The sequence below is a fragment of the Suncus etruscus genome, chromosome 7, assembly GCF_024139225.1.
Source record: "Suncus etruscus isolate mSunEtr1 chromosome 7, mSunEtr1.pri.cur, whole genome shotgun sequence".
Classification (NCBI taxonomy): domain Eukaryota; kingdom Metazoa; phylum Chordata; class Mammalia; order Eulipotyphla; family Soricidae; genus Suncus; species Suncus etruscus.
The window spans coordinates 8,296,974-8,324,221 of record NC_064854.1 but is presented as its reverse complement, the minus strand read 5'-3'; the positions used below and the strand labels follow the sequence as shown (position 1 = coordinate 8,324,221).

The window sequence follows — 27,248 nt, the reverse complement described above, 5'->3', positions numbered from 1 at the left end:
TTGCGTCCTCCTTGGGGCGTGGCTCTATCCGAGTGCGTCATCGCCTGCGCGCCGGAAGTGAGGTCGTGCGTCGCCGCCACCGGAACCGGAAACCCGGAAAGTGGCGTCCGGAAGAGGCGGCGGTGGGCGAGCCTCAGGGACTCCGGGCTCCCCTTTTCCACAATGGGTTGCGACGGGGGCACGATCCCCAAAAGACCGAGTTGGTTGAAGGGGCCGAAGAAGGTGGAGAAGGTGAGGAGGGGAGGCCGGGGCGGATGGGGGCCCTCACGCGCTCGGGGATGGTCCTCGGCGGAGGCCCCGAGTTTCCCGGCAGCCTTTGCGGCATGCTGCTGGCCAGATGCTTGGCAAGATGCTGGAGAGATGCTGGGGTCTCCCTTGGGTGTCAGTAGCCCCTGAGCCCCTGCTTTAAGCTCCTAAAACCCTCGTGCCAAAACGTGGCGGAGCTGCGTGGGATTTGATGCCCCCCAAGTGCTGGGGATATAAGTAAAGGTTCCCCCAAAGGCTCTCAGAGCTTCCTCCTGGCTTAGCACCTCAGAAATGACTCCTGGCAAAAACAAACACAAAGAAACAAACAAACAACAAAAAGATCAGATCTGCATACCCAAGCCAAAGTTAACGACATAGATGGCATCAAGAGATTCAGACAAGCTAGACACAAAGGGACCGGGTACACTAGCAGTGCAGGGGGCCTCTAGGGGTGGAGGGATGGAAGTCAGGCTAAGGGATTCTGGTGGAGGGAGGTTAACAGTGGTGGTGGGGAACGGCCCTGATGCACTGGCACTGTGTGTGTGCCTGAAGTGCAACTGTGAGAGACTGGTAATTCGCATTTGTCTCGATAAAAATTTAAAAAGGAAAGGTCAGGGGCCCGGAGAAGGTAGCACGGAGGTAGATCGTTTGCCTTGCATGCAGAAGGGACGGTGGTTCGAATCCCGGCATCCTATATGGTCCCCGAGCCTGCCAGGAGCGATTTCTGAGCGTAGACCAAGGGGTAAACTGAGTGCTGCAGGTATGACCCCACCCCACCCCCAAAAAAAAAGAGAGAGAAGAAAAGAAGATGTCAGATATCAATACCCAAGCCAAAGTCAATGACAATAAAATCAAGAGACCCAAACTGTACGAAGCTAAACATAAAATGGACCTCTTACACTAGGGGGCTAAGGGTGGAGTATGGGATTGCCTGCTGGGAAGAGTGGCAGAAGGAGGTCAACACTGGTGGTGGGAATGGCCTGAATTCACTGTGACTTTGTGCCTGAAATACAACTGTGAAAGACTTGTATTTCACATTGGTCTCAATAAAAAATTAAAAAATTACTCCTGGCATTGAGCCACAGGGATACCACAGTGGGTAGGGTGTTTGCTTTGCATGGTAGCTGACCAGTGTTCTATCCCCGGCATCCCATATGGTCCCCCTGAGCCTGCCAGGAGTGATTTCTGAGCACAGAGTCAGGAGTAAACCTCTTGACAAATGCCAGGTGTTGCCCCCCTCCCCCAATAAAGGGAAGAAAACTAATTACTCCTGACGGGCTTGGGGGACCATATGGGATGCCCGGGATGTCGGTTGTGTGCAATACAAACACCTTCCCCACTGTGCTAGGGCTCCCGGCCCTGTCTTTGCAATTCTTTGTTGTTGTTGTTGTTGTTGTTTTTGGGTCACACCCCAGTGACTCGCAGGGGTTACTCCTGGCTCTGCACTCAGAAGTCCTCCTGGCAGGCTAGGGGACCATATGGGATACTGGGAATTGAACCAGGGTCTGTCCCGGGTCGGCCACCATGCCAAGGCAAAATACCCCCCCTAACACGTCTTTGCAATTCTTTTTTTTTTTTTTTTTTTTTTTTTTTTGGGGGGTCACACTCAGCAGTTACCCCTGGCTCTAGGCTCAGAAATAGCCCCTGGCAGGTACAGGGGACCATACAGGATGCCGGGATTCTTTTTTTGGGGGGTGGTGGCCACACCCATTTGATGCTCAGGGGTTACTCCTGGCTACGCGCTCAGAAATCACTCCTGGCTTTGGGACGGGACCATATGGGATGCCAGGGGATCGAACCGTGGTCCTTCCTTGGCCAGCACTTGCAAGGCAGACACCTTACCTCTAGCGCCACCTCTCCGGCCCTGGGATGCTGGGATTCAAACCACCGTCCTTCTGCATGAAAGGCAAACACCTTACCTCCATGCTATCTCTCCAGCCCATCTTTTTAATTCTTTTTTTTTTTTTTTTTTTTTTTTTTTTTTTTTTTTTTGGGCTACACCCAGCATTGCTCAGGGGTTACTCCTGGCTGTCTGCTCAGAAATAGCTCCTGGCAGGCACGGGGGACCATATGGGACACTGGGATTCGAACCAACCACCTCTTTGGTCCTGGATCGGCTGCTTGCAAGGCAAATGCCACGGTGCTATCTCTCAGGGCCATCTTTTTAATTCTTAATCCTCACATTTTGTGCAACCTTAGAGTCTTTTCAATTGTTAGATATTATCCTGCTTGTTTTGTTTTTTTTTTTTTAATTTGATATTGCACCCCCATGACTTAGTGTTAATTTGTGGTGATGATATTTGTGTGCTGTGTGATTTGTTGGAAGAGTGGCAGAAGGAAGTCAACACTGGTGGTGGGGAATGTCCCTAATTCAATGTCACTATGTGCCTGAAATACAACTATGAAAGACTTGTAATTCACTGTATGTGATTAAAAGAACTTTCTGGAACATAATGTGTTCATTGCATGTCACCTGACCTCCCGAATTCAGAAACTAAAACCTTCTGGTTTGGAGTTGCTGCATAAACATTTAGATGTAGAACTCTGGAGTAGATGTCTATCTTTCATCAGTGAGAATTCATTGAAAGGAATTTTATTTTCCATAGGTTGACAAAAATGCTGAACTAGTGGCCCAATGGAAACTATTGTACTCTAAGTCAAGAAATACTCAGAAGACCAATCGTGGCTCTTGTGAAACTGGGCAGGTACGTTCACTTTACTTCATGAAGATGTGGATTCTTTTGCTTGTATTGTTGTCTTTTGAGCCATTCCCAAGTTGCCTCCTGGCTCTGCATTCAGGAATTAATCCTGGTGATACTGCAGGGATCATATGGGATGCCAGAGATCAAATCTGGGTCAGTTGTGTGCAAGGCAAATGCCCTATTTGCTGTGCACTTGCTCTGTTCCCTAAGATGTTTATAAGCCCAGGGTTGATTCCTGGTACTTCAAATCCCAAACTGAGAAAAATCTCTCAGTTCTGTGAATCCTGAACTCATTCAGCATCAGAATCACTAAAGGTTTGCAAACTCCCTTTATTTATTTATTTATTTTTGTTGTTTGTTTATTTTTGTCTTGGTCTTGGGCTGGGCCACACCACAGCAATGCTCTGGGCTTACTCCTGGCTCTGTGCTCAGGGACCACTGCTGGGGGGCTCAGGAGACTATTATGGGGATCACACCTGTGTGAACCCTCTGCAAGGTAAATTGCCCTCCCCGCTGTACTATCTCTCTAGCCCTCTGCAATCTTCTTTAAACTCACTTCTTTGAATTCCCTGAGTAGTTGTGACAATAGTAAATGGACCTTTTTGGTGCTCTGCTGCATTCCGTCAGAGGTTCAAGACTGTAGAATGTTCAGTTTCATTTTCTTTCTAGAGTTCAAAGCATCATTGTGGCCAGAATGTTGTCACATTTTCCTCTCCAACATGCAGACTTTATAACAAAGATGCTGTCATTGAGTTTCTACTGGGCACAAGTCTCCCGAAAAGGCTCTTGGGAAAGCCGCCTCGCACATTAAAAGCATTAAGGTGAGAGTGGTGATGGGGTCATGCCTGCGACTTCCTTCACTGGACTGGGTGCTGCAGAGCCCCAGCTCAGTGCTTTGCATTCTCAACCACCAGACTAGGTGGGTTCTGAGGGTTACTATCGCTCAGAATAGGAGGACCTGGGCCCGGAGAGATAGCACAGCGGCATTTGCTTTGCAAGCAGCCAATCTAGGACCAAAGGTGGTTGGTTCGAATCCCGGTGTCCCGTATGGTCCCCCGTGCCTGCCAGGAGCTATTTCTGAGCAGACAGCCAGGAGTGACCCCTGAGCACTGCCGGGTGTGGCCCAAAAACAAACAAACAAACAAGAAAAAAGAATAGGAGGACCTGTTTCTGTTCTCCCGCTCAATAAATGCAGCCCGTTATGATTTGGCAGGTGTGAAAGGGCCCTGAAAAGTCTCAGTTCCAGGCCCGAAGGTTGAGTTAATTCAGAACCTGGAGTTTTCAGTCTGAAAACTACTCTCAGGGACCAAAAGCTGTGCTCACTAGTCTCTGCCCATGGGCTCTGGATTGACCTGGAAGGTCTTTCTGCCAAATGGTGAAGAAAGTGTTAGGAAAGGGCAAAAGTGTGGTGGAGAATCCCCTAGTTGTGAGGTGCTTCCTCTCATGGGGCACTGCCCCCCCCCCCCCCGTGTGTGTGTTTGTGTGTGTGTGTGTGTGTGTTCATTATGTTGACTTTTTTTAGTTCTTGGGTTGCTGACAGGACATGTAGGTAATGCCATAGAAATACCAGGTCTGATACTGTCATCTTTTTTTTTTTTTGATACTGTCATCTTTGACCTTGGGAAGAGAATTCATTTCTCAAAGACTCCTAAGCATAATTAACGCATGAATTTCTTTTTTTTTTTTTTTTTTTTGGTTTTTGGGCCACACCCGGTAATGCTCAGGGGTTACTCCTGGCTATGCGCTCAGAAGTCGCTCCTGGCTTGGGGGACCATATGGGACGCCGGGGGAATCGAACCGCGGTCCGTCCGAGGCTAGCGCAGGCAAGGCAGGCACCTTACCTTTAGCGCCACCGCCCGGCCCTAACGCATGAATTTCTCCACTTTAATTTTTGTTTCTCTTTGGTTTTGGGGCTATACCTGGCAATGCTCAGAGGCAATACTCTTGACTCTGCACTCAGAGATCACTCCTGGCAGTACTCAGGGGACCAGATGGGATGCTGGGGATTAAACCTACATCAGCTGCATGGAAGCTCCAGCTCCTAGATTTCTTTACTTTAAACACACACACACACAATGTATGAGGTTGTGTGTATGGGATTGAACTTTTCTTTTTTGTACCAAAAAAATTTTTTCCCCAAGAAATTGGAAACCTAATGAAAAGGGATCCAAAGAATTTGAATATCATGGGCAGGAGAGACAGCACAGCAGCAGGGTGTTTGCTTTGCATGCAGCCGACACAGGATGGACAGTGGTTTGAATCCCGGCATCCCATATGGTCCCCCAAGCCAGTCAGGAGCAATTTCTGAGTGCAGAACTAGGAGGAACCCCTAAGTGCCGCTGGTTGTGTGACCCAAAAACGTAAAAAAAAAGAATGTGAATATCTTGTTTTCTTGCACAAATTTGGGTTTAATCATATAATGTAACCAAGGGAACGTGCCTTGGAAGAGGGGTTCAGGGGAAGGGACCTGAGTGACAGGTTTTTCGTGTCGGTGGTGACTTCCGCTAGCTTGGGATAATCCCATCATCTCACACATCCTTTAAGCGCTGCTTTGTTTTCTTGTTTGTAGAATGTGACTGAACTGCAGCTTTCCGATAACCCGGCCTGGGAAGGGGACCGAGAGGGTACAAAAGGTGACAAGCATGATGACCTGCAGCGGGCACGCTTCATCTGCCCTGTGGTGGGCCTGGAGATGAATGGGCGGCACAGGTAGGTCAGGTAGGGAGTCTGGCAGGGGTCCTGAGGTGCCCCACCGGGAGGCTAAGGTGGTCCCCAGACTCTCAAACTCTTGGCAGCCCTGGTCCCTCTGTCTCAGTGCTCACTGAATCTGGGCATTTTCTATAAAGAGGCCTAGGTCAAAAGTGACCTTTGAAAAAAACCATAGGACAGGGAACTGAGGTGGCACAGGCCACAGATATTTTTGTTTGGACCACATCTGACAATTCTCGCAGGTTACTCGTAGCAGACTCCAAAGGACCCTGTGACTGCATTTCTTTAAAAACTGGGGTTATCTGTTCTCATGGCCCCATGGTTGCTGGCTCTGATTTTTTCCTTTAGCCTTTGAGGTATCAATATCTTCCTTTTTTTTTTCCTCTTCCTGATTACCGGACTTTGCTCTCCTGTCCTCTGTACCAGAAAGCCTATATAATAAAGTTTATATAAACAATGATTTAAGTAGAAAATTTTAAATTGGGGCTGGAGAGAGAGGACTGTGACTTGGGCTCTTTTGGGGGGGGGGTTGGGTTTTTGGGTCATTCCCGGCAATGCTCAGGGGCTACTCCTGGCTCTATGCTCAGAAATCTCCCCTGGTAGGCTCAGAGGACCATGGACTGCGGCCCCCCCAGAGACCTCGTCCAGGCTGGGGACCCACAACAGTTATTCACGGTTCACGAAGGGGATTCCGGCCTGAAAGAAAAGAGGGATTGGGAAGACAAGGAGACTCAAGGCGAAAAAGTTCCGATCAAGAGTCCGTTTATTTGGGGAGGGGGCTAGCCTTTTATAGTCAGGCCCAAACAAAGAGAAAGGGGCAAGGCATTCTTGGAATAATTGTAACTTTCCACAGGCACATCATGTTTTTCCAAAATTACAAGGTTGTACATCACGAGCTGGCATTCATCAATCATGAGGCCCAAGTTGTTAGAGCAACAAAGTGTAAGATTAATCTCTGCCCAGGCCCACCAGCCCTCTATCTTTATGGGAACATCTTGGTGCCTGTGGTTGACTCCCCTAGCTCTGAGGTATGCAGTGTCTCCCCTTTTCTTTGGGTCCAAAGGCAAAGGCCACATTTGCTAGCTGCTTAGGCTGGCAGTGCCTGTGGATGACTCCCTAGCTCTGAGGTACTGCAGTGACTCCCCTTTTCTTTAGGTCCAAGGGCAAAGGCCACATCTTTTTTTTTTTTTTGGTTTTTGGGCCACACCCGTTTGACGATCAGGGGTTACTCCTGGCTAAGTGCTCAGAAATTGCCCCTGGCTTGGGGGACCATATGGGACGCCGGGGGATCGAACACGCGGTCCGTTCCTTGGCTAGCGCTTACAAGGCAGACACCTTATCTCTAGCGCCACCTTCCCAGCCCCTAAAGGCCCACATCTTGCTAGCTGCTCAAGGCTAGCAACTCCTGCTATTGTCACGTAGGCACTTTTGCTCAGACTTTCAGAGACTCCATATCTTGATTTTAGTAAAAAGGGCTTCTAGTTATGCCAAACAGTCTCCAACAAGGGACCATATGGGATGTCAGGATTCGAACCACTGTCCTTCTACTTGCAAGGCTACCTGATGCTGCTCTTCCTCTTCGGCCCCGTGACATGGGCTCATTACTGTGCACACAGCTAACCTGAGTTCAATTCTCAGCACCCCATATGGTTTCCCCAAGCACTGCCAGGAGTGATCCCTTAGTGCAGAGTCAGGAGTAAACCCTGAATACTGTTGGGTGTGGCCCTCCCCCAAATAAAACATACGGGCCAGAGCAATAGCACAGTGGCAGGGCATTTGCCTTGCACGCAGCCGACCAGGACGGACCTGGGTTCAATCTCCAGCATCCCATATGGTCTCCCAAGCCTGCTAGGGGGCAATTTCTGAGCGCAGGGCCAGGAGGAACCCCTGAGCAGCACCAAGTGTGGCCCAAAATTAAAAAAAAAAGCAGATTTAAAAAAAAATTGGAAATCACTAATTGAAGCATCTCACCTTGTGTTAGAGAGTTCTCTCTTGTGGTGCTGAGGCCCAGATGATAATTGGCCCAATAGTGTTGGGGATGCTATGGGAACCAAACAGTGCTGGGGTTCAGATATGTCCCCCCCACAGGCAGGAGAGGTCCTTCACCCCAGCAGTCTCCACCCTGTGGTATCTGCCTGGTGTATTTAGTACTATTTGTAGGAGACTCTTTATTCCAAAGAGATACTGGGAAGGTTGGGAACAGGAGCCGGTTTGTGCGTTGGATTCTTTCTGTGTGTTTATTATTTTTTGTTTGCTTTTTTGTTCGTTTTGGTTTGGTTTGGTTTGGTTTTTTGGCCACACCTGGTGACGCTCAGGGCTTACTCCTGGCTCTGTGCTCAGAGATCACTCCTGGCTTGGGGGGCCCTATGGAATGCTGGGATTGAACCCAGATCTGTCCTGGGTCAGCCACATGCAAGCAAATACCCTACAGCTGTGCTATCACTCCGGCCCCCATGTGTTTATCTTTTTTTTTTTTTGGGGCCACACCCATTTGACGCTCAGGGGTTACTCCTGGCTATGTGCTCAGAAATCGCCCCTGGCTTGGGAGGACCATATGGGACGCCGGGGGATCGAACCTCGGTCCTTCCTTGGCTAGCGCTTGCAAGGCAGACACCTTACCTCCAGCGCCACCTACCCGGCCCCCCCCATGTGTTTATCTTGAATGTACTAATTCACTTTTTCTTTTTTTGGGGGGAGGGGTTGGGTCACACCCAGCAGTGCTTAGGGGTTCCTCCTGGCTCTGCTCACAGAAATCGCTTCTGGCAGACTCGGGGGACCATATGGGATGCCAGGATTTGAACCATCGTCCTTCTGTATGCATGGCAAACGCCCTACCTTCATGCTATCTCTGCGGCCCCTAATTCATTTTTTCTACCGGAAGGTGGTGTCCCCAATTCCTTTCCTCTCTTTGGTTCTCTGTCTTTAGTGTAAACTGAGCGAGTATCTCTGGATCTGTGGGTGAATCATATCTGGGTGCTGATTTCCATCCATCTCCCTTTTTCTCTCCAGGTTTTGTTTCCTGCGGTCCTGTGGTTGTGTGTTTTCTGAGCGAGCCCTAAAGGAGATCAAAGCCGAAGTCTGTCACACCGTGAGTTGGTGATGTTGCCCGTTGTTTCCTTCTCGGGAAGCCCTGTGGTCAGGGTTCGGGCTGCTGCCCCATATCCTTGGTTGCCCCTGCAGTGTGGTCTGAATTTGTAGCTTACCATGACCAGCAGGGCAGGCTTGGCCTGCTGTGTGCGAGACAGGTGCTCTCTCAGCTGCCCACTGAATCCTGCCCACTGATTGGAGAGCTCTTCTTGTCCCACAGTACCGTGGGTGGGAGCAGGCCCATAAGCATCATATGGAGAGGAGCTGTGGGAAGGCGTGGCAGTGATGGAAGGAGGAGGGCACACCTTGGAGAGATGGTGGCTGGAGGCTGGGGGTAAGGGTGCAAGGAAGGGGAGTGGAGAGGCCTGAGTTGGGAGGACTACCTGGGAGAGCCAGGGTTGGCCCCCAAAACTAAAAAAGTTCAGGAACCAAACTCCTCTTTTGTAATAAGACATTGAGTAATACTGAGGATATTTGTCAGAATCTTTCAGCTTTGTCTGTGCACATGAGGAGGGAGCTTCTAGCTTAGGAGGTTTTTTTGTTTTGTTTTGCTTTTTGCTTAGGAGGTTTTTTGTTTCTGTTGTTGTTTGTTTGTTTGTTTGTTTTTGGGTCACACCCAGCAGCGCTCAAGCGTTATTCCTGGCTCTACGCTCAGAAATTGGTCCTGGCAGGCGCGGGGGACCATATGGGATGCCAGGATCTGAACCACTGTCCTTCTGCATGCAAGGCAAACACCTTGCCTCCATGCTATCTCTCCGGCCCCAGCTTAGGAGGTTTTTTATTATTTCTACTCTTGGCCTTGGCCAGAACTCAGTCATGTGGCCATTCCTAACTGCAAGGGAACTTGGGAGATGTAGTCTCGCTCTGCATCCTGCAGAAGAGGTGACTGCCAGCCATTTCTGCCAAACCTTACCAGTATGAGAATGCCGGGGCCATTTTAGGAAAATATAGATGTAGCAAAGTGAAGGCACAGAGATGAAAACATGTTTTCATTTTTGTGGACTTTCAGGAATCTAGAGACACTGAGGTTCTCAGAACAGGATTGAGGGGCCAGAGAGATAGCACAGCGGTAGGACATTTGCCTTGCACACTGCTTACTCGGAACTGACCCTTCTTTGATCCCCGGTATCATAGTTAGCTGAGCCTGCCAGAAGCAATTTCTGAGTGCAGAGCCAGGCGTAACTCCTGAGCGCTGCCAGATGTGGTCCAAAGGCAAAACAAAACAAAAAAAAAAATGGAATTGGGACCTCCTGGGTGGTCAAGGTTGGAGAGTCTACCCTTCGCTGAGGGCTGCACACACCCCTGACTTTTTCCCTAGAAGTAACTGTGGGGTTGGCAATAGCTTATAAAGTGCAGAGCTATGTACATACCAGATTCTGGCAAGCAGGGTCCAGAGAGAGGTGGTTGCTAGGTTCCTCTTGTGTTTTCACTATAAACAAGCCACGAACCAAAAAATTACTTGTATTCCCCGTTGTGATCTGCCCTTGTGAGAAGCACTCTGGGAGCAAATGGCAGGTGGCAAAGTCGAGGATGTTCTGACGCGCGTTACTTGCGGCTGCGTCCCGGGCAGGGGAGAACTTTTCTCCCTTCAGAGAAATGTGAGTGTCGTCCACACCCCGATCCACACTCTGAACTAAGTTCTGGTTTCTAACAAGATCCCAGGGGGGTGATTTGCTGAGTAAAGTCTGAGACATGCTGCTCTAAAGATTCAGGATCTGGGGCTGGAACGATACTGCAGCGATAGGGCATTTGCCTTGCACACAGCTGACCCAGAATGGACTTGGGTTTGATCCCCAGGCATCCCCTATGGTCCCCCATGCCAGGAGCAATTTCTGAGTGTATAACCAGGAGTAACCCCTAAGTGTCACCAGATGTGGCCCAAACAACCAAAACCAAAACAAGAATAAATAAATAAATAAATAAATAAATAAATAAATAAATAAATAAATAAAAGATTCAGAATCTGATCAGTCATCCCAGTAGTGCCAAAGCTCTGGCCCTAGGCTCCCACGGACTCTGTCTGTGCTTCATGCTTCAATCTACATGGGATGCCATTTTGCTTTTGACTTGACAGCTGGCCAGGAGGCAAGTCTAGAGCAGGACAGGGACAGCTGGCCAGCAGGCAAGCCTGGTACGGGCACAGGGACAGCTAGCCAAAGGGTGAGTACAAAGCAGGACAGCAAGATCCTTGGAGCTCGGCACTTCCAGCAGCTGCTGATTTACTTGGTCCTGGTCTGACCTAGTCAGGGGACCTGCATGTCTTACAGCCTCTTCCACTCCTCTAAACTTCAGCCCTGGCTCCCTCATCTCACATCTCCCCTAAATTGCTCGTAATATAAGCTGAATTGGAACTTGCTGTTAGTTTCTGGTTTTGCCATGCTGTCGTGTCACTAAGGCCACTGGTTAAGTCCCTAGATTCCTGCTTTATGTGAGGAAGATGGCCTCCCTCTAGTCTTGAGCCAACCCATTGCCCTGTACCTTTGTGTCCCCCAGGGAACATCCAGCATTATTTCCACGCTTCATCCCACAAGCGGGATACTCTCCAGATTCTTACTAGCCCTTTTTCTTGTGTTTACTGGGGATGGACCACAAAATAAAACTAATACATGGGGCTGGAGCGATAGCACAGTGGTAAGGCGTTTGCCTTGCACATGATCAAAATGGACAGAGCCTGGTTAAATCCCCGACATCCCATATGGTCCCTGAGCCTGCCAGGACTTCTGAGCGCAGAGCCAGAAGTGCTCTGAGTGCTGTCGGGTGTGACCCAAAAATCCAAAATAAAATAAAATAAATAAAAATAACACGTGAAACAGAAAGTGTGTTTCAAGACGCTTTATTCAGGAACTGGAGAGTAGAGAGGGTAGGGCTCTTACCTTGCACATCATTGACCTAGGTTTGGTCCCTTGCAATGTGTTTGTATGATCCCCTAAATATTCATTTATGTTTGATTCTTGGGTCATACCCAGTTATGCTCAGAGCTTAAACGTGTTGGTGCTGTGAATTTCATTGGGGGTTAGGGCCAGGAGGGCACAGGACAGCCAGGAGGGAGGGCACCCCATCTTCCATGTAGTTTGGCCACTAGCACCACATATGTTGCCCTGAGCCATGCCAGGATTGATCCCTGAGCAGTCAGGAGTATGGACGAGTTTGCCCTCTCCCTCGCCTGACCAGGGTGAGCTGAATGACGGGCAGACGCCTTATCTGCATGTGACAACCCCCACTCCCAGAGAGCACACTCTATGCTCTTAGCCTACGTGAACCTAAATTTACTTGATGGAAAATCTGGTTTTTCTTCTTTTTTTTTTAAATTAATTTATTTAAATAAAATGCATTACATAGTTGACATAACTGATAATAGTACATTTGTTTTAGGAGATTTTTCTTCTTTTTGTTTTTGCTTTTGGGCCACACCCAGTGGTGCTCAGGGGTTACTCCTAATTCTGCACTCAGGGGTCATTCCTTAGCAGTGCTCGGGAGACCCTATGGGATGCCAGGGATCGAACCAGGTCAGCTGTGTGCGAGATAAACATAGCTCTCCCCGCTGTGCTATCACTCCAGCCCTGAACCTGATTTTTTTTGTTTGTTTTTTTATTTTTGGTTTTTGGGTCACACCCGGCAGTACTCAGGAATCACTCCTTGCATGCTCAAGAGACCATATGGGAGGCCGGGATTTGAACCACCGTCAGTCCTGGATCAGCTGCGTGTAAGGCAAGTGCCCTGCCACTGTGGTATCTTTCTGACCCCAGTGAACCTGATTTTTCAACAGCAACTACCAAAGCTGTTGGCCCTGCGGTGAGCTCGTCCCGTGTCCCCACAGCAGATCTTGGGGTTCTTCCCCCAGGCTGGGCGAGTGGCCCCATCAATAGCGGCCTTGCCTGGCATGTTTCTGGAAGCAGTTTAGGACTGGGTGCTGAGGAAGTCATTTTCCCCTCTTCTCTGATCGAAATCACCCACAGTTTCTCATCGGGGACCGAGCTGAGGCAGGGAAGGGAGCATCATTCTGGCTGCCGGCTCAGCGGCTCAGCTCCCAGTTGAAGTGAGTCTGGTGTCGAAAGCGCCAGTGGGGCTCCAGGGGGACCTCAGCGTCCTGCAGCACTCGGAGCCGGTGCCGCCTCTCCAGGCACATCACCACCAGGGGGTCCACTGAGGGCTCAAATTTGCTGGCAAACAGGGAAGGCGACTGGATGATCCACGGCAGGTCCCCCAGTCCGTACACGCAGCTGTCCTGCACGTAGCGGCCTGCAGATCGAGGCACAGGCAGTGAGTGGCGCCCCTTCCTGTGTCCTGTCCAAGCTCCTGTTTCCCCAAGACTTTGCTCACTGGCTTTTGACACCTGCTTGCAGAGTAGGGTTGGAGGATGTGAGAGGGAAGGAGATTTCGGTTTTGGGTGCTTTCTTTATGTTTTTGGGTCACATCCAGCAGTTCTCAGGGGTTCTTCCTGGCTCTACGCTCAGAAATGGCTCCTGGAAGGCTCGGGGGGACCATATGGGATGCGAACCACCGTCCTTTTGCATGCAAGGCAAATGCCCTACCTCCATGTTATCTCTCTGGCCCCTCGGGTGCTTTCCTTACAGGTTTTACCCCCAGCCCTCCGTATGTCCCCCTGAACACAAAACCAAAGGGAAGCCCTGAGCCCTACCAGGTGTGGCCCAAATACCTACATAGATAAATAAACCTACTGGAAATGTCTTCCAGCCCTCTGACTAGTTCCCAGCCCTCTCAGGGAGGGGCAGTGGGATTCGTTGCTCTTCACTGACTGTTTTTCAGTGTCATGTTCCCTCTGCCTGCACCTGTTTCTGAGGGGCCACTTAGAAACCGGGAGACACACCTTCACTTTGCATATTGAGCTCCTAGGTCAGACCTGAGGCCTGTATACCCAGGGCAGCACAAACAAGTCCTGACAGTGCTAGGACACTGGCAACAGGGATCCAGGCTGGCCCAGTGATCCAGGGAGACAGGGTGATATGGGGCCCATCCAATGGTGTTAGGGGACCATTACGGGGTACCAGGGGCTGTATCTAGATGAGCTGAGTGCCAGGCAGCACTTTAACCCTGGTGCCATCTCTGATATGGGGCTCATGGTGTTGGGGGGCGGGGCGTGAGTTCAGGGTGTTTGTGCTTTTACCTTTGCATCCATTGTGGCCTCGGCCCTCCTGGCCTTTCCATTTTGTGGCTCGAACATTCCCCTCCCAGCCGGCATCTGGGGTCGCGCCTGGAGCATCTAGGGGAATAGAACACTGTAGGGACTGGAGAGATAGCACAGTGGTAGGGTGTTTGTTTTGCAAGTAGCCCACCCAGGACTGACAGTGGTTTGAATTCCAGCATACCACATGGTCCCTCATGTCTGCCAGGAGTAACCCCTGAGAGCCACTGGGTGTGACCTTCCTCCCCAAAAAAAGAAAAAGAACAGACATTGTGGGCAGCAGCTAGGGCTTGCTTCCTAGCAGACCGACCCCTTGGGGCTTTCTGTTCATTCTGGTCCAACAATCAATGAGAAGCTTTGGGGGGGGGGTCCGACAGCAAGCACTTGGTTTGTGATTTGGGGCCCAGCAGGTGGTTCAGAGGGCTGGAGAACAGGCTGCATGCAGAAGCCGCAAGTTGCATCCCAAACCCACACTGTCCTCCCAAGAACTGCAAGAATGACCCCCCTTTATTTCAAGTTGTGACCCCCGAACCCGCAGAATACAGCAAGAGGTGACCAGGGAGACCAGCTATTGCTTTAGCAGTAATGTTAGAGCTAATGCCCATTTTTGTTTTGGGGGGGCCATCCCCAAAGGGGTATGTATACAGGCTACTCTCAGCATGGAGTTTGGGGGTCACTTTCTGGGTATCAGACAGAGCAGGGAGCCTGCACCTGCCCTTGGGGTATCTTGGCGTCCGTGGCCATTCTGTCTTTGTGCTTTGAGTTTTCCCTGTACCCCTGGCACCCCTGGTATCCCTGTGCTCTGTAGAAGCATGGCCCAGTCTTGAGGAGGGGTGTCTCTGCCTTGCGTCTGCTCTGTGATGGACAGATACCAAATGTGTGTGTGTGTGTGTGTATGTGTGTGTGTGTGTGTGTTTGTGTGTGTGTAGACCATTAAGCAGGCTCAGTTTAGATTTGCATATGATTATGAAAGTGGCTGCTTGGGGTGTGTGTGTGTGTGTGTGTGTGTGTGTGTGTGTGTGTGATTTTGGAAGCAGTGCCAGGTGCGTGTGTGTGTGTGTGTGTGTGTGTGTGTGTGTGTGTGTGTGATTTCGGAAGCAGTGCCAGGTGCGTCTCTGGCCCCGAAGGTCAAGGATGTGGGTATTTGCACTTGTCTCCTCAGAGACCCCGCAGGAGTCTCGGGTTTGCCAGAGGCCTGAGCTTTGCTCTTCCCCATTTCCCCACCCCACCCCATCCCAGCACTAGGGTACACCCCACATGACAGAGTGCAGGAACTTCTGAGGGCTCCTTGTGTCTCTAACATACGTTCCAAAGGCTCCTCTGTTTGCGGGCACTTTTCTATTTGGGGGCACCCTCCCGCCGGGCCCCCTGGCCTGTTCTCACCTCTCAGTCGGTTCAGAGTGACCCAATAGTGACGCTCAGGGCTCTGGATGTCCCTGGACCAGTGGAGCAGGGCCTTGGCACGCGGGTCCGAGAGGACGAACTGCACAAACTTCCGCGTGAGGACATAGTCGGCACTGCCAAAGTAAATGGTCAGGTTATGGGGTGGCTCCGTCCCAAACCTCTTGTTGGGAGACATGTAGATGCCCCCTCCAGCCACTGGCTCGGGCTGGCTCTGGTTGGCGTCGGGCGTCGTGGGGGGCGGTTGCAACGCTCCGGGGGGTGATGTTTTTCTCGTGCCACTGGCTTCGGAGGTAGCGGATGATCTCCCTGTTGGTTCGGAGCGGGAAGTCCTCGCCACCCAGGTTGATGGCGTAGTTCCAGGGGACCCTGGACTGGACGAGCTCCCGCAGACAGTCCAGATCAGCCCGGAGTGTGGCTAAGCCCCCCGAAGCCTCCAGCTCGCTCCTGGGCAAGATGAAGATATTCTCAAAACAGCCCACCAGGGTTTGCACGGCCGCCTGGTATTTCTCGGGGGCCTCATCCCCCATTTGGACACAGTACACATTCTGTGGAACATAAATGGCCCTGAGCAGCCGCACAAGCGCAGTCAACTCTTTTGGAACAGTGAGGACATACGCCAGGGAGAAATTGGCCTCCTCGGCCGACAGAGGCCTAGTGATGAAGTGCAGGCCTCGGGAGATGCGGGAGCAGTTTCTCGGGGCGGAGGTGCCCGGCTATGTCCCAGCCTTGGGGGCTCTGGCAGAAGCTGGCCACCTGCAGGGCCGCCACTTTGCCTACGAAGAGAGCCGAGCACAGCTCATCTGGGTAAAAGCCACAGTCAGCTACGGCGGGCAGCGTGGGCGCCTGCGTGGCCTCCTCAGGACTGGGGACCCACAAGTAGAGGAAAAGGAACACGCCAAGTGCCACACACACTGTGAGCCCCGTCTTGGTGGCCCGTAGCGGGCTCATGGCGTGAGCATGGACGGCTGCCTGCTTACCATGGCTGCCAACAGCTTCCTCAAGTTCTCTGAAAAGAGAGCACAGAAGTCAGGCTGAAATAGGACCCGCAGGACACACAGCACCCCCACACACTCAGCCAGCTGCTATACAAATCTGTGCTTTGGTGAAACGGCACCCCCAAATCCTGGGCATTCTTTTGGGGTAAGGTTTCCAGCCAGAACAGTGATTCTGCAGGGGCCAGAGCCATAGCATAGTAGGGAGGGTACTTGCTGTAGCATTAAATAATTAAAGATGGAGCTGGATGGAGGTGGATGCCATCCCAGGCCACGTGGCTCCGCAACCCCCATCCAGCCAGCGGGTCCCAAGTTTAGTTGAACGGCGGAATCAGACTCATCCAGAGACAGGCATCAGGAAGCATCAGCTTTATTCATCCCTATCCACCACATGTGTGGCCTATATCATAACCTATTAAGCATTTAGCCATGTTTAGCTAGCCCTGCATCTTAACTCCTTTCAGCCATCTTCCCTTTGACTCCATGCTGGCCAAAGACCAAAAGGGCAAAGACCCGAGAGCCAGAGAGCCAGGCAAAAGCCCTAATCCCCTCTGGTCCATACCTTATCTACCTTTTCCAAGACCCCTCCCAGAAATGGGCGGGGTCTTGCAGGTAAGGTCAAGTTACCTAGGGAGAAAGGGTGGGGGATGAGGCTTCACTTGCCTTGCAAGCAGCCAATCCGGGTTTGGTCCCCAGCATCCTATAGGGTGCCCCCAGCACCGCAAGGAGTGATTCCTAAGGGCAGGAGTAATTTGTGAGCACTGCCAGATATGGACCCAACAAACTAACTTGTTTTGGGGCCAGAGAGATAGCATGGAGGTAAGGCATTTGCCTTGCATGCAGAAGGACAGTTGTTTGAATCCCAACATCCCAAAAGGTCCCCTGAGCCTGCCAGGAGTGATTTCTGAGTGTGGAGCCAGGAGTAACCCCTGAGCGCTGCCAGGTGTGACCCAAAAACAAAACAAAAAAAAGGGGGGGGGGAACAAACCTAACTTGTTTTGGATCATGGTTCTCCATGAAAGTTCTTATTTAGAATATGACTTTCTGAGGCAGGAGGAGGAGGAGGAGGAGGAAGAGCGGTGCTGTGCTGCATTAGTCTACGCATATGCATGTGTCTACCACCACAGTTCCCTCTTCTCTTACTGTGGCCATGAGTACTTTCTGAAATACTCCTTCTGCTTCCAGAGAGACAGCGTGGGAAGGCCTAGCTAGTCGGGTACTCCTTAGAGTGTTTTTCCCAGGACCAGATAGGATTTGATTTTGCTTTTGTCGTGGCCTATCCTCAGGGCTTATCCCTGACTCTGCACTCAGGAATCACTCCTGGCAGGCTCAGGCGACCCGATGGGATGCTGGGAATGAAACCCAGATTGGTGGTGTGCAAGGTAAATACCAGCCACTGTGCTATCACCCTGTCCTTCCATTGGCCTTCATAGATGGTGTTGATAAAATTGTTATCACTGGACCATTGTGACAGGACAGCAGGGAGGGCACTTGTTTGGTCCAACCCTCACCATCCTGTGTAATTCCCCTGAGCATAGAGTCGGGAGTGAAAGCTTTGCTCAGCCAAATGTGGCCCAAAAGCAAAAGACAAACCAGCCAACAATCAAAAGAGTATTTAGGGGCCCTAGAGAGAGTTCAGGGGGTTCTGGCACACCATACAGACAGACAGACAGACAGACAGACAGACAGACAGACACACACACACACACACACACACACACACCCCTCTAAAAAGGGGCCCTAGAGAGAGTTCAGGGGTTCTGGCACACCACACAGACACGCGCGCACACACACACCTAAAAACAGCACCACAAGAACAAGAAGAGTATACCTGTGGCCCTGTGACATTCGGAGACACGGAGTCTCCAGGAGAAATCGTCCCTGGCTAGGCTTGTGGATGGCCACAGGCTTCTGCTTCTCTCCCGGCCTTGCTCCCTCTGTTAGCTCTGTCCTGGGAGTGGCTTTCCGGTGCATTAGCGCTTCTATCACTTAATGTACTTGAAGCCAAGAGGATGTTTTTCTTCCCACTGGCTTTCAGCCCTGCCTTCCTCCCGAACCCCCGCACGGTCAGCTCTGACTGGGCCATCTAGAATATCTCACGCTTGGACCTCTCCTGCAGGGCTCACTGTGAATCTAATAACTACTGTGGAATGAACTCTCTCTCCGGTAAAGAGTTTTCAGAAGATGATGGCATTGAATACTACTAAGGGACTTTTTGCTGACTTAATACAAAAGCAAAGGGCCGGAGCAATAACACAGACGTAGGGCTTTTGCCTTGCACGAGGCCAACCGGGACAGACCCAGGTTCTATCCCCGACATCCCATATGGTCCCCCAAGTCTGCCAGGAGCGATTTCTGGGCACAGAGTTAGGAGGAACCACTGACCCCTGCAAGGTGCGGCCCCAAAACCAAAATATAAAAATAAAAGCAAAGCCAGTAATTCCAATGGGTGAATTATGAATTATGAATGAGCATCTCAGAAGATGATCTTTTGTTTTGGTTTTTGGGCCATACCCTGCAGTGCTCAGGGGTTCCTTCTGGCTCTATGCTCAGAAGTCACTCCTGGCAGGCTCGGGGAACCATATGGGATGCTGGGATTTGAACCACTGACCTTTTGCGTACAAGGCAAACTTCTTACCTCCATGCTATCTCTCTGGCCCCCAGAAGATGATCTCAATGCACTGAAGAAATAAGGCGCCGCACACAGATGACTCAGGTTCAGTCCCTTGGCACCCTGTAGGGTTCCCCAAGCCCCCCTCGGGAGAGATCCCTGAGCACAGTTCAAGAGTAAATGCTGACTGTGATTCCAAAACAAATATGCCAAAACTAAGATAAGAAGGCACATACAGAGCCGGAGCAGTGGAACAAGCGGTAAGGCATTTACCTTGCATGTGCTAACCTAGGATGGAGCACAGTTCAATCCCCTGGTGTCTCATATTGTCCCCCAAGCCAGGAGTGATTTCTGAGCACATAGCCAGGAGTGGCCCCTGAGCATCAAAGCGTGTGGCCCAAAAAAAGAAAAAAAAAAAAAAAGCACATACATTCTTTTGCCTTACATTCTACAACATCATTGTTTTAGGGCATTACTGTCAGTCAAGCCAGACAAAATAATATACTCAAGCATAGGCACTCGTTTGTTTTGGCTTTAAGGGAAGATGTGATGCTAGCTTGCTGGGAGCCTCAGCTCACTCCCGGGCACAGAAGGTGGCTTTGCATGGCCCACTGGGGGTGCCCCTTGCCGCTGTCCTGCATTGGGTGAGGAAGACAGTTTCTGGAGGTACATATGGGGTATCTGCAGGGTGGTGCCTCCTGTGAATGGCGGGAATAAGGGGGGCCACCAATCGAGGGGCCTGCTTTCTAGGTGCTGCACAAGTGTAACATGGGGCGTGGAGACACCAGCCTGAAAGCCTGGAACTCTACCCTCGGTGTAGATTCAACACATGCATTTGGCCACCGCAGTAAAAACTTGACATTGTTTTCCTGCCTCTAGGTGCAGAAAGGTGTTTTCAGCACCCTCAGAATCTGCATCCTTCCAGAGGTGGAGCGATAGCACAGTGGTAGGGCATTTGCCTTGCACACAACCAACACAGGATAGACCCTAGTGTGACTCCTAGCATCCCATATGGTCCCCCGAGCCAGCCAGGAGCAATTTCTGAGTGCAGAGCCAGGAGTAAACCCTGAGTGCCACCAGGTGTGACCCAATAAGAAAAAATCTGCATCCTTCCTCTGTTGGTACAAAGAATAGTTTCTTTTTTTTTTTTTTTTTTTTTTTTTGGTTTTTAGCCACACCTGGCGGTGCTCAGGGGTTACTCCTGGCTGTCTGCTCAGAAATAGCTCCTGGCAGGCACGAGGGATTATATGGGACACCGGGATTCGAACCAACCACCTTTAGTCCTGGATTGGCTGCTTGCAAGGCAAACACCGCTGTGCTATCTCTCCGGGCCCAAAGAATAGTTTCTGGCCTGGGGTTTGAGGCCAGAGACTACCCTTACTTAATCCAGTGTGCTCTCCCAGAAATGTGTGTACAACTTTTTCAGTCACTCGGATATGCAGAAAGAAACTTCCTTCTAGGATATCTGCTGAAAGCAGCCAAAACAAAACGTCCCCCTTTCACTTGGGGCACAGAAGGAGAATTAAGGATCCAGGGTATTAGCTCAGAGAGCTACCTGTCAGCTGCAGCGCCATGTGGTTCCCCCAAGCACAGAGGTGGGTGTAGCTGCTGAGCACCGCCAAATGTGGACTCCCCCAACCCAAAAATGTAAAAAGGGCAAATTGAAGATTTGTACTTGACCTTGACGTTGGTTTTGTTCCTTTTGCCCACATGATGAGCGAGGCATGGCTGCATTTTCAATGTAAAAATCGAGTTGATTGCAAACTTTGAAAATTCCATTTGTGGGGGCCGGAGAGATAGCATGGAGGTAAGGCGTTTGCCTCTCATGCAAAAGGTCATCAGTTCGAATCCCGGCGTCCCATATGGTCCCCCGTGCTCGCCAGGAGCGACTTCTGAGCATGGAGCCAGGAGTAACTCCTGAGCACTGCCGGGTGAGACCCAAAAACCAAAAAAAAAAAAAAAAAAAAAAGAAAGAAAATTCCATTTGTGGGGCCGGGCGGTGGCGCTGGAGGTAAGGTGCCTGCCTTGCCTGCGCTAGCCTAGGACGGACCGCGGTTCGATCCCCCCGGAGTCCCATATGGTCCCCCAAGAAGCCAGGAGCAACTTCTGAGCGCATAGCCAGGAGTAACCCCTGAGCGTCACAGGGTGTGGCCCAAAAACCAAAAAAAAAAAAAAAAAATTCCATTTGTGGAACCAGAGTGATAGGACAACAGGCAAAGCCCTGTCCTTGCACTGGGTTCGATCCCCAGAGTCCCCTGTGGTCCCTGCCAGGAATGATTTCCTGTGCAACACCCTGGTGTGTGACTCAGAAAGGGAAACATGAAAGAAAATATTCCAGGGGTCGGTGAGGTGGCGCTAGAGGTAAGGTGTCTGCCTTGCAAGCGCTAGCCAAGGAAGGACCGTGGTTCGATTCCCCTGGCGTCCCATATGGTCCCCCCCCCAAGCCAGGGGCAATTTCTGAGTGCTTAGCCAAGAGTAACCCCTGAGCATCAAACGGGTGTGACCGAAAAACAAAAAAGAAAATATTCCACTTCTTTTTTATTGTTGATGTACGTCACAACAAGCATTTGGGGGGGGGTGGTGTTAGGGCTACACCCAGTGATGCTCAGGGGTTACTCCTGGCTATGTGATTAGAAATCATTCCTGGCTCGGGGGACCATACGGGACGCCGGGGGATCGAACTGCAGTCTGTCCTAGTCAGCTGTGTGCAAAGCGAATGCCATACCGCCTATGCCACCACTCCGGCTCCACCACTAGCATTTTTGAGAGAAAAAGATCCTCCCTATGGTGGCATTTAGAACATTTAGGTCACTCAGAGGGTAACCCCTGGTGTCATCCCTGGCTCCACTGTCTCCCTTGCATCTCCCGACCCCAGCTTCCTCTGAACTGGGCTGTAAATCCGGTCCCTGTGATCTTGGGACACTCACCTACCTGGACTCGGGCGGGAGCGGCGGATGGCCCGTCCTGCTGCGGTCCCTTCTCAGGTGGCACTGCAAGTCACATGACCTGAGCAGAGCTGCTGGGCCGGTTCTGTCCCCCAGGAATTTGAGTCTTGTTGATTGTGACCTGCAGCGGGTAGGGCCAAGGTGGCACCCGTTCTTCAGAGGAGGAGGGTGAGGGAGCCTGGCTGATGGCTCCCCTCCACCCAGTGGCCCAGTTGCTAGGAAGATGAAGCCAGGCTCCAGGCTCCACCCAGGGCGAGGATATATGTGGGCAGGGCAGTCCTTTGGGGCCCCGCCTGCCTCTTCCATCTCCCTCCTCTTCCACCTTCCTCCTCCCTCCTCCCAGCTCTCCTATCCTCCCTCCACACCCTCCGTCCTCCCTCTTCCTCCTCCAACCTCCATCCTTCCTTCCACTCTGTCCTCCCACTCTCCTTCTACCTCCACCATCCTCCCTCCTGCCTCCACGTACATCTCTGACCCAATGGGACTGTCTCATCCACATCCCCCACAGAACTTTGCCGGCTACCTCCATCACAGGAATGTTCCGTCTATTTGCCTCTCTCAGAAGTTGCAGCTTCACTTCCCATCTAAGCACCTGACAGTGGGCGTGCTGCACTTAGTCTTTGGAATTTATGAGAGAAAGGGCGAGTGAAGGGCGAGTGTTTCCCTTCTGATGTCTGGGTACCGTGTTGAGTGCAAGGCCTCCTGCTTTCCCAGTTCTCAGTTCCCCATCTGGCCTCAGCTGGTGGATGCTCTGGGGCCAATCCCAGATTGCTCAGTGCTGGGGCTCAAACCCGGGGCCTCCTGGTGCAAAACACAGTGTTGGCCCTGGGAGCTTCTCCCCAGCTCACATCTATTTTATGTTTGTTTGTTTGTTTGTTTTTTGGGCCCAGACCTGGCATGCTCAGGGATCACTTTTAGTGGGCTTGTGGGGGGAGCCTATGGGATGTCGGGGATAAAACCTGGGTCAGCCACATGTAAGGCCAGCGCCCTCTCTGTTGCACCGTCTCAGCTTTGAATGTCGCAAGTTCCAATTCCAACATCAAACCATGTGACCAGACACAGAGGTGTCCCCAGGGAAAGGGACACAGCCCTGCCAGGACAGGGAGAGCACCTCCTTCCTTGGACTCTGCGGGTCACTGAGGCTACAGGCTTCCACCTTCCCCAACTCCTGCTCTCCTACTGGGGGCTGGTCCCCTTCTCACATCAGGGGGAATCAGCCTCAGTCCCCAGATGCTGGAAAGCCAGAGAGCCTGGACGGGCCTGGCAGTGCAGGAACCTGGTGCCTGCAGGTGGGCTGGGCACAGTTGTCATGAGAGGGCCCAGCAGGTCCAAGCCTGTAGGGAAGGACTTTAGGGACAGACAAGAGGGTGGACCCCGCAAGGACCCAGCAGGAGCAGGCCAAGGGGTGATTGACCTGTCTCTCCCCACAGTGTGGCACTGCCTTCCAGGACGAGGACGTGGTGGTGATCAATGGCTCCAAGGATGAAGTGGAGACGCTTCAACAGAGGATGGAAGCCCGGAGGCTGCGGGCTAAGCTGGGGAAGGTGAGAGGCATGAGAGGGGTGGGAATCTCCCCCAGGCCTCTGAGCTGTCTTTGGGCAAATAACCCAACTATCATCGGGACCCGAGTCAGTACAGTGGGCAAGGCATTTATGTGCCTTGCACAAAACCGACCCGGGTTCAATCTCCGGCGCCCTGTATGGTCCCCAAGCCTGATTCCTCCTTGAGTGCAGAGTAAGGAGTCACCCCTGAGAGCTGCCAGATGTGGCCCCAAACCAAACCAACAGAAGATCTCTCCAGCCTGCAGCTTCAGCTACCACAGGAACACACAGATGCATGCTCAATGCCAAATGGAGCGGTAGCCTTTGACTCATGGTTTGCGTTTGGGGCCACACCCAGCTGTGCCCAGGGCTGCCTGTGCTCAGTTTGAAATGAAAATAGGCCACACTTGACACCGGTGCTAGACCTCTGGGCCTGGTAAGCTTAAAGCTGGTGCTTGGAGGGGCCCTAGAACAGGCACAACCAGATGGCTGTCTGTCCAACAGCAGAGTGTTGTTGAGACATTTGTGCCCAGCACACAGAATCCTGTCATCTGGTGCCACCCTGGGCCCTAGACATTTCCATGATACCATTACAATAATGCAGTTCACAAGCCTTATCAGGGTTGGGCGATAAGGAAAGGGCCAGGAGTGTCCCAAGAAGCAGTGTGAAGTGTTGGTGATAGATGCTCAGAGAGCCACTTGCGTCTGATTCGAAAGCAAATAAATGTCATTTTCTGAATTGCTGCGTTCATTCAATGAGCCACAGAACAGAAAAAGCAGGAGTATATTTTCTTGTTTGTTTGGAGGGTGTGGGATGGTTTGTTTTCCTTGATTCTGGGTCATACCCAGCAGTGCTCAGTTTTTTCCTGGTCCTGAGGTCAGGAATCACCCCCGGTGGGCTTAAGAGAACCATATGGACTGAACCCTGGTTGGCATCGTAAAGGCCAGGACCCTGCCTGCTGTCCTGTGCTGGCTCCAGTCCCAGGATGAGGTATTTTGGGACAGAGCTGTTACCAAAGTCATGCGCCATGCCTTGCCTCAGTCAAGCTGAGATTCTAGCAGGGAAGGGAAAAGTGGCATTTTCGAGGAAATGTCTGGCTGGCCAGTGAGGGTTTTGTCTCGGTGCTTTTCCTCCCGGCCAGGCTTCCTGCCAAATTGGTCCAAACCCCGTGGGACTAACCTGCCCCTCTCTGCAAGGCAATCTGCGGAGCTTCTGGGAATGCCTCTTAGTTACTGCTACCAGGAGACCAAAATATTTCCCCACCTCAGGGCAACACATAGCTAGGGGGCGGAGGTTTGGGGAAGGGGGAGGCATGTGCGCCTGAGGCCTGTGTATGCATCTGGCTGGGCTGAAGCAGATGCGGTCTGTGTTGGGTTCTGTGCACCCTAAATCATGTTTTTTTCTAAATCACTTTTATTTCTCCTCCACCCCCCAGCATCTGCAGGTAGCCAGGAGCCCACCCAGACACAGTCTCTTGTGCCCCCTGTTGGATTCTTGGTAGACTGCATCTTTAAAGGCATTGAATAAAAAGTCCTCTTTTTGGTCCCGTGCGTTTGCCTTGCAAGCAGCCAATCCAGGACCAAAGGTGGTTGGTTCGAATCCCGGTGTCCCATATGGTCCCCCGTGCCTGCCAGGAGCTATTTCTGAGCAGACGGCCAGGAGTAACCCCTGAGCACCGCCGGGTGTGGCCCAAAAACCAAAAAAAAAAAAAAAAGTCCTCTTTTGTTTTCTCCAGTTATAGGAGTCTAGAACAGTCTGTCCCATTTGAAAGAAATAGGGATCTCTGATTTGTGCCAGGGCTGGGACTCAGGCCACATCCCCGCCCCTGCTGGAACTTATGCAGACCGATGGGACTGCCAATGACTGAATTCTAGTTCTTAGGAGGGATAGACAGGCACGCTTACTTGCCATGAAGCTGACCCAGTTTCATCCCCAACATTCCATATGGTCCCCTAAGTTCCCTAGGAGTGATTTCTGAGCACAGAGCCAGGAGCAATCCCTGAGCACACTAGGTACCGCCCCCCCAAAGGAGCAACCCAGAGTCCAGGCAGTTGGCAAAGTAATGTATAATTGGTGTAAGTCCGAGTGGTTTGACAGCCATGGGGGTTCTGGGAGTTTGGAGGTGGGCAGTCTGTCTGGGATCCGTCCAACCCCACTTTCTCTTGGCCTCACACCGTTCTAGAGCAGAACATGTCTGTAGTGGGCTTTGGAGAATGTGGAAGCTGGCTTGGGGGACTAAGCTGAGCCCCACAGACATGGGCCAGGATGAGCTGTGGGGTCCACCCAGGCCCAGCCCTGACCCCTCTCCCTTCTTTATCTCTTTCCAGAAAGCAAAGAAACCCAAAGCGGCTGAATCTGTGTCCAAGCCAGATGGCGAAGGTAAGCCCCCCACTACCTACTCCCCCTTGACTGGCCCGAGTACAGCTGGCCCTGACTCAGTTTCTCTTACAGAAGCCCCAGGACCATCCAGACTTAAGACAGGGAAGTCCGAGGACCCTGAGCTTGACTCGAAAGAGAAGCCAGCCAGTGCCAGCACCAGTGCCAGAAACACAGGTGGGCCTTGAATCCAGAGCAGCCTTGGCCAGAGGGTAGAGCCAGGAAGGCCATGCAGCCCAACCAGGGAGAGTCTGCGGGAAGGTCTCTGAGGCGCCACCCCTAAGGTCCCAGGTCCCATCAGAGCTGTCCCCCTGCCCTGGGTTTTGCGGTGGAGCCACTTCAGAGCAGCTTCTCCAAAGCACACACACCTTTTTTGGAGGCTCCTTCCTTGCTGTGGCCCAAAGGAATCATGTTTTGGTTAGCAGGGACCAGTGATGGCAGCGAGAGCAGCCACGTGGTCAGATGCAGCCCCTCTCCTGCCCTGGTCTCCCAAACAGCGCTCAGCCCCTCCAGAACACAGGCTCTTGGGGCTTTAGGCAGACACGGCCAATTCCCCACGGTGCCTGCCTATGCGGCCGCCTCTCCCCTCACCGAATCTCATTTCCCTTTCCCAGCTGCAAACGGGGCATCTTTGGGCAAGGCGGCGAAGGTGGGCGGTGGCGCCCCGAAGCGCCCCATCACCGAGAGCGAGGAGTCGGAGGCCTACAAGTCCCTGTTCACCAGCCACAGCTCCGCCAAGCGCCCCAAAGAGCAGTCGGCCCACTGGGTCACCCACACGTCCTACTGCTTCTGAGCCGAACCCACCCAGCCCCCATGCCCGAGTCATCTTGGTCCACCCAGACCTCTGGCCCCAAGATCCTGGCCACTGCACTTTCTCTGCTGAAAGGGTTTGAGGGTTGTGGCAGCTGCCCCCAAACGCCCCTGATTGTAACCCAGAGGGAATGGCCTGGCCACTGGTCAGTGGGTTTCCTTTCATCATCACTTCCCACTTCCCTTTCGTCGCTTGAGCAGAGATTTTGCCAGACAGCTGGACACCAAATAAAACTATTCTGCCTCCTCCCTTGATGCTAGGACTTTTCCCTTATTCTCCTGTCAGTCATGGGAGACTTTGCTAAGAAAGTAACCCACTATCCACAGGCCTGTTAGAAGCTGTTTCTTGGTCTCTGGCTCTCATTGCCCCTCTGAACATCCCAATAAGGGGCTCCCTGGACCTGGCCGAGCTTGGCTGCCTGTGCCCCCGCATGCCACCTTCTGGGAACAAGCCTTGTGGGCCTGCAGGTATCAGAGCTAGAGCTGGGCTTGTTCAGGGCTGGACATCCAGGAAGGCTGATGCAACCCAGACTTGAACGGCTACAAACTGGGTATCAGGGCCAGAGCCATAGTACAGGGAGGGCACTTGCCTGGCACATGGCCAACCTGGGTTTGATCCCCGGCATCCCTGAGCAGCACCAGGCATGGTAATCCCTGAGTGCAGAGTTAGGAACATAGGAA

General features: G+C 51.9%; 2 protein-coding genes across 2 annotated transcripts; one reads left to right on the top strand and one right to left on the bottom strand.

The window, feature by feature from the left end:
• The first annotated feature begins 104 nt into the window (after window positions 1–104).
• RTF2 (replication termination factor 2) lies at window positions 105–26,651 on the top strand. Its single transcript, XM_049776376.1, is given in 11 exon segments — window positions 105–231; window positions 2,853–2,885; window positions 2,887–2,951; window positions 3,674–3,710; window positions 3,713–3,769; window positions 5,518–5,657; window positions 8,667–8,745; window positions 23,270–23,383; window positions 25,709–25,760; window positions 25,833–25,934; window positions 26,372–26,651. Coding segments are annotated over 11 exon segments (927 nt in total). The 5' UTR covers window positions 105–162; the 3' UTR covers window positions 26,551–26,651.
• LOC126013332 (beta-1,3-galactosyl-O-glycosyl-glycoprotein beta-1,6-N-acetylglucosaminyltransferase 7-like) lies at window positions 12,757–16,239 on the bottom strand. The gene is given in 5 exon segments (XM_049776373.1): window positions 12,757–12,983; window positions 13,870–13,965; window positions 15,271–15,547; window positions 15,549–15,993; window positions 15,995–16,239. Coding segments are annotated over 5 exon segments (1,290 nt in total).
• Window positions 26,652–27,248: the final 597 nt, after the last annotated feature.